At 39.1% G+C, this 12,871-nt stretch overlaps 1 protein-coding gene across 6 annotated transcripts in view; it reads left to right on the top strand.

Moving 5' to 3' along the window:
- BCAR3 (BCAR3 adaptor protein, NSP family member) overlaps nt 1-12,871 on the top strand; it is a 115,444-nt gene that overhangs the window by 68,128 nt on the left and 34,445 nt on the right. For all 6 annotated transcript variants that reach the window (XM_037403848.1, XM_037403847.1, XM_037403850.1 and 3 more), the window contains one exon: nt 9,355-9,394. In XM_037403848.1, the coding sequence (XP_037259745.1) occupies nt 9,355-9,394 (40 nt within the window). The remainder of the gene's footprint in view (nt 1-9,354; nt 9,395-12,871) is intronic.

Genomic DNA, 12,871 nt, shown 5'->3' with positions numbered 1-12,871 from the left:
CCTTGTCCTTGGAGGGCAGTACATTTGGAAGTTAGCAATGTGTTAGTCTTGATGTATAAAGCCATCAATGGCTGGGTTCTGGGTTCCTGAAACTTTTCCTTTTCTCTTAGTGGCATTACTACAATAGATGAGACCTGCTGAAGTCCTTGAATTGAGTTATTTTGTAAGGGAAAAGAGCTGGCAGGGCAGTACTTGGTGAGGCGCACACTGTTCGGGGATTTGCTTCTTCCTTGCCAGAATTTGCAGCCTGTTTTGCTTTTCCAGGTGCTGCAAAGTCTGGTTTTCTTTGGGTTCTAAGAATGGGGTGGGGTGGGTATTTAGACAGCATTTGTTTTGTTCTAACTGTTGATTTGGAAAGTGTTATTTGTTGCATAATTTTAGTTTGAATATGTGTTACTTTTATAAACTGTGTGTGCACTTAACAGCATGTGGTTAGGTGCACTTTGAAAATGAAGATAAAAATAAAATTTTATCGTGATTTGAATATATCAAGTAAAATAAGTATTTTGCATGTTTTCTGTGTGGAGAAAAGTAAATAATGCTATTTGTTGTGTTATAGAATGCAATGTAGTTCTTCAGATATGAAAATACTTGCAAGATTAACAGGAAGAAGATCAATACCTTTAGTTCCCTTTAAATTTTTGGGTAAGGTGGGGAGGAAATTTTAATAAAACCACAGACTTTTTAAAATAAAAATAGTTATGGGTTTGGTGCAATGCCTGAAACTTCCTCTTAGTATGAGTTTTGTTTTCTAAAGAAGCTGAAACAGACTGTGAGTTTGTGGTTTTTTTTTTTAATAAGGCAAGTATGGTGAATTTAGGGCTGCATACACATGCACACATAAATGTTTTTTCAAAAAGAAGAATTCCTTAGATGTTGCCAAAGCTTCGTGGGTTTTGTCCCAGAATTTCCCATTCTTTCTCTTGATGTGTCCTGCTTACACATGCACCTGCACATCTGACCTCTGCTGTCTCAGAGGTGAAACAGAGCTACCCATAAAGCTGGTAGATGTTTGTGGTAGAAGGAATGCTTTGTTGTATAAGCAGAAAACAATAGTTGTTCTCTGCTTACATTCAGTACCAAATCCTTTTATCCTTTAACTTTTGGGGGTCATTTCTGTTTTGGCTCGTCTGCCTTTTGCACCCCTTCTGTACATTGTTGGAGTCAGATTCTTCTGTTGTGAAGTTCTACTCAACACTTCACCCCTTTGGTCCCATTTGATGCTCACATCTGCTGTCTTTGCTTGCTTGACATGGAACTGCAGAACCAAAGCTTCACTTCTTGCTTTTTATGGGGATTTTGGAAACCTGGCTACAGGTGACAATTACCAAAACCTGCCCTGTTGGGTCTTGGGGGAGGGAGATGAGGGGAACGGTACAACATGTCTCAGAAAGAGAGACCATCTCTCTAATAGTGGAGATTAATTAAGCCCCAGCCTTTCAGCTTCTGAGCAGAGGAAGAGAAGTGCTATATGGGATGGGAACAGTTATGTCATTGTTTGAAATTAATTGTGGCATGAGGACCTTATTGTTAATGAATGACTTGCCAGGTAAACTTGAGCCCAGATTCCTTAAAGCACCAACCAATATGAGCGTATGTTATTTTTTAGAGACTTCCTGAAAACATAATCTTTTCAGGCCATCTCTTCTTTGGACAGAGGATACTGTATGTAGTGGCAAGTTTCTTGATTGATCCTTCCATCACACCCAGAGTTTCCCTCTAGCTCTGCAGTTTCCTGGTCTCTTTTGTAAAGATTCTGGAGCACCCTGTTCACTTGTTCAGAGTACTGTATTGCTTCCCCAGCTTTCTTCCTGTCCGCATGTGACCATTTATTTTCCTTTCTGCCCCTTTTAAGTTTGAAATAGAGAGCAACTTTCCATGATTACTGCAGGGCATAACAACGGTACCTGTGGCTAACAACCAACAATCCTGCAGATAAATGTGAAAGTGACTATTTTCTTTTCAGTCCCTGAATGAAGGCAGGTAGAAAGTGCATAGCAAAAAGGCAGCTGTGATTTTAAAATATCTTATTTTCTCACCTGCACTTAGGTGCTTACTTCTAGTAAATACTTCTCTTAATCAGGGCAGCAGTCATTTTAGAGGCCTTCTTTTTAAGAACACAACAAATCAGAGGAGATAACTACACTGTTGTGCTAGGATAACTCTCCTTGCATTTTTGGAATTGATGGACCATTTCTATATCGGAAGTTTTACTAACTGTATATATGCTGCAAGGCATCTGTTAATCTGTCATCTTCTGATACAGAAAATACTATTTGTAGCTGTACCCCTTCCTTTCAGCAGGACGTCTTTATTAGCAAAAGGCAAAACTGCACTGCAATTTCTCCTGTGCTACAGTCTGATAGTGTGATAGGTTGTGAGATACCTGCTGGCTTCTGAAAGTATTATAGAAGCTATAGTCATTTCACATCTCTTCTTCCATACCCTTGCTATGCTGCTTAATACTTCAAAACTGCTTTGTTTCACTTGACAACTTGTTTTTCTTAAAAGTCTCTTCAGTCTCTGTGTTCTGTAGCTGAAAAAAATGTAGAGCCAGTGGATTTTTCTTGTCTCTTCTGGTAATATAACGTGGCACTTCTGCATGTAAAGAATTTCAGCTACTACCGCAGAAACCAGTTAATTTAGCACAGAAACATACATGCATGAAAGGAAAATCAAGCATCTCTAACATTGGCTAAACAGCTTCAATAAAGGAATAGTACTCCCGTGCCCATTTTTTGCCACTTTTACATGCTAAGGTTGCACGTTCTCGGAGTTGTGTTCTGAATTTGTTGCAACTCATTGGTGCAAACTTGTCAAAGTGCAAACTGTTTTGATGATGGGATGTGAGGAGGGGAAATGAGCGATCAGTTGTAATACAGGATTATAAATTTGTGTTAGTTAACAGGAAATTGGTGCAACTGAGTAGTTAAATGTCACATAGGGGGATATATTCCTAGTGCTTGCTTGCAGTATCTTAATGTAGAGAGACGTTTAATGCAATGAGATTCTTAAACTGGGATAAGGGAATAGACAGGGAGAACAGTTCTTCTTCCCACCATCATCTTAATCAGTACTAAAGCAAAGGATTAACTTTCCTATGCTTCAGTCCAAATACACATTCCTGAAAGACATACCAGCTGGGTGACAACCATGCTTGGTGAATAAACTGTACCTAGATTTACATGAATTTCAGATGAATTGCTGGAGTCTGTGATTCTGCTGAGCATTTGTCAGTCTTTTGGGAATGTGCATATTAATTTTGTAAGGTTAAATTATTTTGAGCACTTCAAATTATGTGTAGCTGGATTTTGAGTAACTACAGCAACTAAAGCACTGACTGTAAAGAATTGTCAGCTGAAGGCCAACAGACAACAGCACACATATAAGGGAAGAAACAGTGACTGTTTTGGATGAGCAAGTCTTACTGCCCAGCCACTACTTTCACAATGTTTTAACAGTCTTGGGAATAGAAGGTTTAAAAAGGGTTTTGAAGAACAGAGTTTTGGCCCTCTCTCAAATGTACAGGAAAACAAAGGAAAAAGAATGGGAATGCCTAGCCTGAGCTTTTGAACAGGCTGTAGAGACCGGTACTGTATGTGGTGCAGAAGTATAAATTGATTTGGAAAAGGTAGAAAAAATGGGGTAGATTTTTCTGCAGCGATAGTTAAAATGGAGCAAGCGTAGGGGTTGCAGAAGGTTGAAGTGGTGAAAGTAAATGGCAGTAGCATCTCTGCAGGGGCATTTTGAACAAGCATGAATTGAGTTGAAATTTCATTTAATTCACAGAAAAGTATGATGTATCTTTCCTTGAGTTTTAATTACTGAAGAGTACAGTTCTTGTGTGAACTGCAGGTCATTAAGTGGTTAGTCACAGCAGTTTGCACTTGTTTCCACTGGTGTTTATGAGTCATGTCCATGGTGCTGTGCAGCTGTAGACAGAAGGGTGGAATGGCCTTAGGAATGTAGTAGGAGTGTATGTGTGAAGCAGAAGCTGCTGGAGGATGAAATCACTGGATCATGTACCCTAGTTTACAGTACAAATATCAGTCTGCAGTACATATACTTAAAGACAGCATGTCTAGCGTGCTCGAACTTGCACCTTCATACTTCAGTAGTGTATTTCTTAAATCTACATAGATGGAGAGATTTCAAAGACAAAAATTGAAGAAGGCATTTGATCCCATCTGGTCTCTTCATAGTATTTCTGTCTGTGTAAGCAGCCATGCAGCAGATTGGTGTGTTTTCAGTTTCTCGGGCTCCCTTTGAGCCTGTATTGTCTTCACTCTGATTTGGTGTTGGCACCATGGCATTGGCAGTATTGGCAAGAACAATCTTCTGATTGTTATTGGGATCACTCTTTCAGTGTAGCAGAAAGGAGATGTTTTTGAAAATGCCCTCACAAAGGTCACTTTAAAATAAACAAACATAATTTCATACATCAAGTACTGGCAATGTCTTCTAGTGTTTTTCCTAGAACTATGTTTATAGAAGTGTGGAGCAGCACAAAGCTGCTTCAGGGCCATTCAGCAGTTCCCACCCATCGCTGTAAGAATATATATATGATAGCTGAATGATGGCGAGGATTTGGGCATCTCTGATAGTAGCATTGTGTCTAGGCTTAAATTTTGTTAAAGTGATCACAGCTAATTTATAATTGTGGTTGATATGTCTGTGATGATGCCTAAGGCCTGGAGAAAGCAGATGCTTAACATGGCTTGGTCTGTCAAGGTCGGTGTGCTGCAGGATTCTTTACAGCAACAAAGAGAGAAGGTAATGTACAATTGTTAGTAGAAAGGTGGAGGATTTTGTAGAATCAACAGCGGAAGATCACAGGATATCTGCTTAAAGGTTCTTTATTGAAGCAGTGCTACAGAGAACTATTGGACAAACCTCAGAATCTGGAGGGAAAAAAAAAAAAAAAAAAAAAAAAAAAGACTGTTTCTGAGTTGCTGGGATTCTGGCTATTCTCCTGCACCCACCAAACTAAAAAACTTCTGTTGGGGTTGAACTCCAGGGTTCAACTTTTCAGATGTAGCACTGATTATAAGTAGATAACAACTTTATCAGATATTTTTAAGAGTGATAAGTTACTCAGACTTCGATGTTTTCTTTACAGATTTTCATGTTTGGTTGCACATGTCGTCAAATCAGTGCGTGATTTGAAGTTGGCAGTATGGCAGTACTTTGTCATACCAGAAGTAGGATCCATGGTGCTTATAGGAATTTTTCTTTCCTTTTAGCTGATGACTGCTGATGTTGACAACTTCAAAAGGTTGTGGTTTTCTTGAATTCTTCCCACACATTTGGCCGTCATTTAGAGGTGTTGGGAAGTGGAAGAATAGCATCCAATAACATCTGAAATGCATTCCTTTTCTCATCTCAGTCAGCTTTAGCTGTATCTTGAAGGAGTCTATATATAACAATAATCCCTGTTTTCTGAGAAGTTACGTTGGTTCTCACAGTGCTCCAAGTATCAGTACTTGCTCGTAGACAGTCACTTCCAACCAGTATGACACCAGGTTCTTCCTTGTTGCAACAGTTTATTTGGGGGGAATAGGAGGCGAGCAAAGGAGCAGCTCCACATCTTCTGCTGTCTTGCTGTCTTCATCTTTTTGTAGGGTTTCTGGAGCTCCATGTCTGACTTTCAAGCTCAGTGCATTTTCTTGGAAATATCAGTAAGAAACCCATACGTACAAAAAAGCCCCATAATTCTATTAAGAATCTTATAGCTGGCCTGAAAAGAAATCAGGATAGTTTCCAAGGACTAGTAGGAAGAGCTTAAAAGGTTGTCTGTTTGCAGGATCAGCCAGCAGAGAGAAAGGTGTTGTCAGATGTCAGTAGGGATGCTCTAGAAAGAATGTGTTTCTGGCTAGGACAGCCTCAGAATCATGAAGGTTAAGATTGTGATGACTAACTGCTTTCTTTTAGTGATGAATTATTATTGGAGTGTTTATGCTACTACAGTTTCCCCACAGACCTTGTGCATGTGGAAGAGGGTCAACAGAGGACTTGCGCTACTCAGGAGAACATGTGTCAAGTCAGGTGCCTGGTTTTTTCCCCCTCCTATGAGCAAGAAAATCCTGGAAAGGGAATTTTGTTTTGTCATGAAATGAGGTGATAAAGAGTCTGGCAGCAATGTGAATACCTGAAATGAATGTGGGAGTGTGTTTGCATCCTGTTCTTAAATTCCTTTCAGTGACAGAGTGAGTTACGAAAAGAGCGTGAAGTCAATACTGCATGTCCTACTGCAGCCCTTACGCAACACCGTGCCTTTGAGGTGTTCTGAAAACTTATCTATTCCAGGTGACATCTTTCTGCATTAAATGTGCTTTTTTTTATCTGAATGGAAGTAAGGCTTATCTGATTATTAGGAAGCCAAAATGTGTAATAAAATGCAATCTGTGAACCCACAGTTTACACAGTAATGGTTGACTTACGTGCAGACTCTAATACATGTTGTAGGTAAACAGATGCAAATGAATACAGCTGTAAAATTAAGCACATTGTGAAGACAAACATTAGCATTACTTGAAGTGTAATAATATCTGATGAAAGATGAAGAACTTAGTATTATTGAAACAAACCTTCAGTTGAATTGAGAGATGGCAGAGCTTGCGAGTACCTTTCATCTGATCTGGTAGTTATCTAAAAGTATCAGTTTTCTTCTGCAAATTATATAATACAAGAAGTAAGTATGTGGGTTCACCATTTTTTTTAAGATTCCTTGAGAGGGAAAATGGAAAGGTAAATAAGTGCTTTATATTTTTCTTAGGTTCCTGACATAGATTTCCTTTGCTGGGAGCATATGGCATAAAGGAGCACATCATCGCTACTAAGAGCACGCTGAAATTAGGAGTTAGTTTTGTGATCTAGTCATTTGGTTGGTTCCTAGTTATTTAGGCTAACAGCTTAATCTGTTTTTCTGCATATAATGTGTCAGTATGATGGTGGAATCGAATGACAGGAAAATGCAGCAGTTTAATCTTTACTATTAGTTACTACACATCAATGGAAGTTACCATTCCTTTAAAATAACTTCAAAAAAATTGTGCAAAGATGAAGACTTAGACAACAAGGGAAGTTGGAGAGAGAGGTGTAGATCTGGTAGGAGAAAGGTGTCCAAGCTGCATAGGGCTGCAACATAAACATCTTCATGTATAACCTGTGCTTGTGGTGAATTGCAGGGTTTCCTACATTTTGTTGTGGAAGTCTACCGGATTAAATATTATAGTTCTTGTGAAGAGATTTGTTACACCTTGCATTTCCTAAAGCCAAAATTTTCAAAGCACTTTTGTCATGTGGATGGTGAAGGAAACGTAGGTCATTTCTTTCCCTAGCTCTTCTGGATTTCCCGCTTTATATAGTAGTAAATAGAGTGTTTTGTCTTAAAGCTTTTCTGCCTCTTTCATTTTGCTTTGACTTGATGTGTCCTAAAGATCTTTTGTCTTGTATCTGATGGTGGGAACAGTGGAGTCTGTAGCACAGGTAGTCTGCAGGAGCGGAGTTTGTAAATGCAGACTGTAACAAAATGTGCTCACTGCCAAAGCAAGCAAGTGAACTAGTTGTTAGCCTTATTGCTCAAGTTTGTTCTTTTGGAGCGTGCACAGCGTATGCAGTGCTGGTAGAGTCTTTGTCTTGAAAAATTCCACAGGCAAGTGAAGAACTGAACTGCAAAGTTTTTCAGAAGCATTTGGTACTGGCACAAGTTGCCACAGATCATTTGAATGTGAGAAGAGTTCAGCTATGGTTAATGACTTTGCTGAACTGGTTAAGAATGGGATTTTTTTTCCCCCCAGTCAAATTGCAAAGTGTTGAGAAAGAAAACTTTCTTTTTAGAAACTTCCTTTTTCTTTTTCCTCTGTGCTTTACTTGTGTTTTCTCTGGTATGCTTGTACATAGTTCATGCGTGTACAGTTACCAAGCTGCCTGTTCTTTGTATATTGGCTAAGAAAGAGTTTCAAATGGTCCAAATTTGATTTCCATTTAATTTAGCAGCATTGTTGGTTGTTTTTTAAAAAAACTAAGCTGTGAATGGAACTTGACCCCTTGGTAAGTAATTGAGGTAGTGCAAAACAGTAATCTAGTACCATCCTTTATGGGCAGGGCTAAGAAGTGGGAAGGCTCCGTTTTGCCTTTGAGTAGACATTCAGCATTAAAAGCTATTAGGGAACCAGACTGAAAACTGAGTCTAAAATAATAACTTTGTTTCAGATAATACACAGTTACATTTTCAAAACCACGGAGAGAGTTTAGAAATGGTTGATTCCAGTGTAACCCAGTGTCTATATATCTGAAGCTGCTTGTTATGTTTCCAGTTACACCATTGTAACAACTTCCACCAAACAGGATTCTTCTTCTAAATGTATGGGACATGTGCTGTCCACGTGGCAAACTTGCTTGCTGTAACAAGCTCCTGATCTCTGTTAAGTGTGCAAGGTTTTCATTGTGCCTGTTACACGTTTGTATTTAAGGGAGCACCATGTATGTCACCTCAGGTTCTGTAGAAAGCATCCAGTCGTGTACTGCAAACTCTGTTAACCTGCTAGCTCTCAAGCAAAAACAAATATATAAAAGCCTTTGAAAGTATGTGCTTATTTTTATTTCTGTTCACGGAAAGAGTTGTAATTCATTGCAGTGCTCTTCACTTGGGCTTATGTGCTCTTTGCCATCTGTATGTATGGAAAACCTGCAAAGAGATCTTTTCTCTTTAAAACAGGGCAATAACTTGATTATCTGGCTTTCAAGTAATTGCAATGTTGAAATTATGATAATTTTGAGAACTTTTTAAAAGAGTGCAATAACCAGATGTATTTCTCCAATCATAAAAGGAAACATTCTACTATTGCAAATCTATTAATTCTTTGCCTTTTTTATATAAAAAGTGAATGTTTTGCTTCCTGTTTTCTTGTGTTAGCAATGCCCTTTCAAAGGGAAGACATACAAGCAGAAAAATACGTTTAGAAGCCATTGGGAGAGCTTTCCTAACTTGATTTCAGATGTTTTAAGTTGTATATAAGTATTTTCAGCCATTTGTTGAAATTTCAATATTATTTTTATTTGCTTAAAAGTGTATAATTAACTTTTATTTCCCAAATTAATTACTAGTGGTTCCGCTACCTAACGTTCTAGAAGAAATCAGTTAGTTATATATTTGTTAAAAGCTAGGTAGCATAGGCCATCTAGCTATAACACACAGTTTTCAATGAAGATTTTAACATGACCTAGTACCCTACTGCTCATATGAATGCATCTCTTCAGTTTGAGATTATATTTGGACTCACCATTTGTGTTTTTTTTGTTTGTTTGTTTTTGTGTCCTTTCTTCCTTCCTCCATGTCCCGTTTTCTTGCAGAGATCAGAATATTCTGGATCCTACCTTGGAATATGTTAAGGTAAGGTGCCATTTCTTACCCTTAAGATATTTTATTTTGTATATAACCAGCACTGCCAGAGTATTTCCAGCCATTTGTAGATAAATAGTGCTTCTATCTATCTTTTGCTATAGGAAAACTGATTTTATATATATATATATATATCTCAGACTGTTTTCTGTATGTTTCAGTGAAATACTTGTGAGCATTGTGCTTTGGAGGTAGGTTGCATTTTTTATACTGAGGCCTCCTTTCAGTTACCTTGCCTTTATTAACAGATTAAAAGAATCTCTATTTCTTGCTTATGGATTTCTGGGCAAGTAAAGGAACACATTTGAAAAGGATCATGAAAATGTCAGATTTTGGTTTATGGTTTTAGCAATATACTTACTGAAATTACAGCTAAAAATTCACTTCTGGTCCAAAAAGTAACTGGAATCCTGGCAAAATTTTAAGTTCTGTTTTCCTTTTGTACGAGATCAGAGTGCTGGGAAAAAAGTATACGTAGAAAAATATATTTCTAAATAAAAAACTCTGGAGCATTCATAAGTTTTATTCAAAAATCAGTCCTGGATTGGCAATATAGAGACTTTGGAAGAAGCCTTGGGGATGTGATTCTTTACTGGGGATTCTCTTGCAGTGCTGTAATTTCCATGGAATTAGTACCTTTCAACATGTTTCATTTAAGTGAACGTTATTTCTCAGAACCTTGAAAGAATCTGGCTTCTATGTCATGTCTCTCAACAATGGGCTTCTTTAATTGTTGGACTCTGTTACCTGTCTTTTAGAAGACTGTAATCTTCTGAGAAGTGTCTGATAAACACAGGTTATCCTTGAATGTAGGATATTTCTGTAGCTGTTCATGTGGACAGCCTGAATTTCTCAGACACCTGAATTTCTGCTACAGGTGAGGCTTCAGGTGAGGAAAAGGCAGAGGAGAGCCAGTCAGGTGGGTTCTGCTGCTGGAATTCCCTTGGTGGGTGTTGATAGGAATGGAGAGGAGCCCAGGTTAGGGTTCAGGTTGATCAAAGTAGTAAACTAGGAGACTGTAATGCAGTGTCGAGAAGGGACTATGAAAGGAAAGTGCTGAGAATTAATTTGCCTGAAAGAGTGGAGGGGTCTTCTTTTGCTGGACTTTCTGCCTGGGGTTGGGGTGGAGGTAGGAACTAGGGTTTGGAAGAAGAAAAGGAGAAGAGCAGAACACAAAGGTCCATGGAAAAGGGGCTGCCAAAGGACTTTGAGGACTGCTGCTGGAATTCTGCTCTAAACAGCTTGGTGTTGCAAGGCCCCTGGCCTCGGTCCCGGCCTGAAGTCGGAATATGGTGAAGTAGTCAAAATAGAGAAGGCCAAGAGCCTTCTGAAGAGTGCTGTAGAAGAGGGGATGCCAAAGGCAACAAAAGCGGTGGACATGTTAATTGCTCTATTTAATTTACTGTGTCTCGTGCACTATGCTGTGCAGAGTGTGTTTTTACAGTTTTAATAATATGGCCAAGTAGAAGGCAGAGGTTTTACGTGCCAGTTCATCAATATGTGTGTCTTGTCTTGTTGCAGCAAGTTCTATATTATAAATGTGGTTTCTGATCTTTTCAACTTTTCTAGTAGAAGCTTGTCTTGGACTCTTGTCAATAGCAGTGGTGCTAAGCTTAGTTATTAAAACTTTGATGTTGGGGAGGAAAGCCTGGGGAAAAGAGACTTACGAGGGAGAACACAAGGGTTACCATTCCCTTTTTTCTCTTTTTCAGTTTTTTTCTGTCCATATCACTACCTTAGTCAACTGTGAGTCTGGTCCCCAGTTCAATGATATTATAACAGGAATTCTAGATAAGAAATCTTAAACTACAACTTCAAAAAATAGGCAGAAATTGCTTTCTAATAAATATAGCCCCTAAAAACATTTCTTTACTGTAAAAGTCCAGGTTACTAACAAAACTGATTCCAGAAATGTATTCTTACACAAAAAATTACCATTAATGCCAAATAAAGGAGGATTCTCATCAATAATTTATTATAAGTTTACTATGAATGTAAAAGATGTACCTGAATTTGTAACAACAGATTCTTGGAACCACCTTATTTGGCTTAAGTTTCAGCAAGTATGTGTTCATTGTCTTCTATAACTTACCTTATGGTAACCATTATATTAATGTTTATAAATTTTTCAGCTCCTTGAATAAATTGTGATGGCAGTTTTAAGTCAGGTATAAGCTGACGAGCACCAGCATCAAGTTATAAAGCTGAAAGAATACATTTCTGCAGAATCTCACTGTGCTTGTACCATTATTGCCATTTGCACAGGTCTATTTCACGTATAATGTGTGTATATGTAGTTTAAGCAAGTGGGGTTGGTGCCAGTTGGGTAGGCTTTGACAGATGTTGCTTCAGTGGTGAAAAAAACCCAACCCTTTAAATGAAGAAGAGATAGTAAGAGAAGAGGGAGAAAAAAACCAAAGAGTGCTTTTGGGAGTTCTGTTTTGCTGATTCAGGATACCAAAGTTCTGTGAGACAGATTCATATTTTTGATGCACAGGAAAATATAGTTAGTTTTGTCTTTAGGCAGAGAAGTCTTGATTGACTGACTGAAAACACAAACTTGAATATTGAGCACATATGGTATATCAAGCATACATCAAAACTAACACTATAACAAGCTAATTGTACACAAAGTCTTGATACTGATTCTTGTTTCTCTCATCTTGCTGTTTAGACTGTAAAGAGAAGAGAGACTTTGGATTAATCTGCCTTATAAAAAATTGCATTATTTTGAAAGTAGTACGTGACACTAGTTTTAAGTTGTATTGGAGTAATCTGGCTGCTAGTGATTCTACCCGACTTACAGTCCCAAGCAAAGCATACGACATCCAAGCCCTGAAAGCACTAATTGACCGTAAGTGTCCTGACCAGCCCCAGGACCTCCACCCACACCCACTGACCAAGTGCTGCATTTAAGCTCAGACTGCAGCCTTCAGGCTCTGCCTGAGCTGTGCCTTATGCCTGCCTGCCCCTAGCCCGGGTGCTGGGGTGCTGTGGATGGACCTCGGGTCTGGGCTGTTACCCAGTCTCAGGTGAGGCTCACTGGACTGCGATAGGACCCGTTGGTGTCATCACCCTGCTCAGCTTGCTTGTGTCTGGGTGCTGTGGGACTGCACCTTGCTGGTGAGCGTGTTGCCCTCCCAGTGCTCCCAGATCGCCTTCCCTTAGGGAGCAGCCCCACTCTTGCTGCTCCCGAGCATGCTAATTGTAGCTGGCTGTTTTGAAGGATCCAGTGCGATGAAATGTGTGCCATCCGCAAAACCGACCCGCTTTATCAGGCCACGCAGGCATACCTAGTCTCCTTCAACTCCAAGACAAGCAGCTCGTTTTGAACTAGCAAGATTTAAAAAAGTAATGTTAAAAAGGGAAGCTGGTCACAGCTGATTTTGCAGCTTCACAGCTGCAAATTAGCACCGTTTCTGCAGTGATGCGAGTGTGCTACTTGAGTTCTTGTGAGTCCCAAAAGAA

Source organism: Falco rusticolus, chromosome 11 (assembly GCF_015220075.1).
Source record: "Falco rusticolus isolate bFalRus1 chromosome 11, bFalRus1.pri, whole genome shotgun sequence".
NCBI lineage: Eukaryota > Metazoa > Chordata > Aves > Falconiformes > Falconidae > Falco > Falco rusticolus.
Note: the sequence above shows the minus strand (reverse complement) of the source record. Positions and strands in the feature narration are given on the sequence as shown.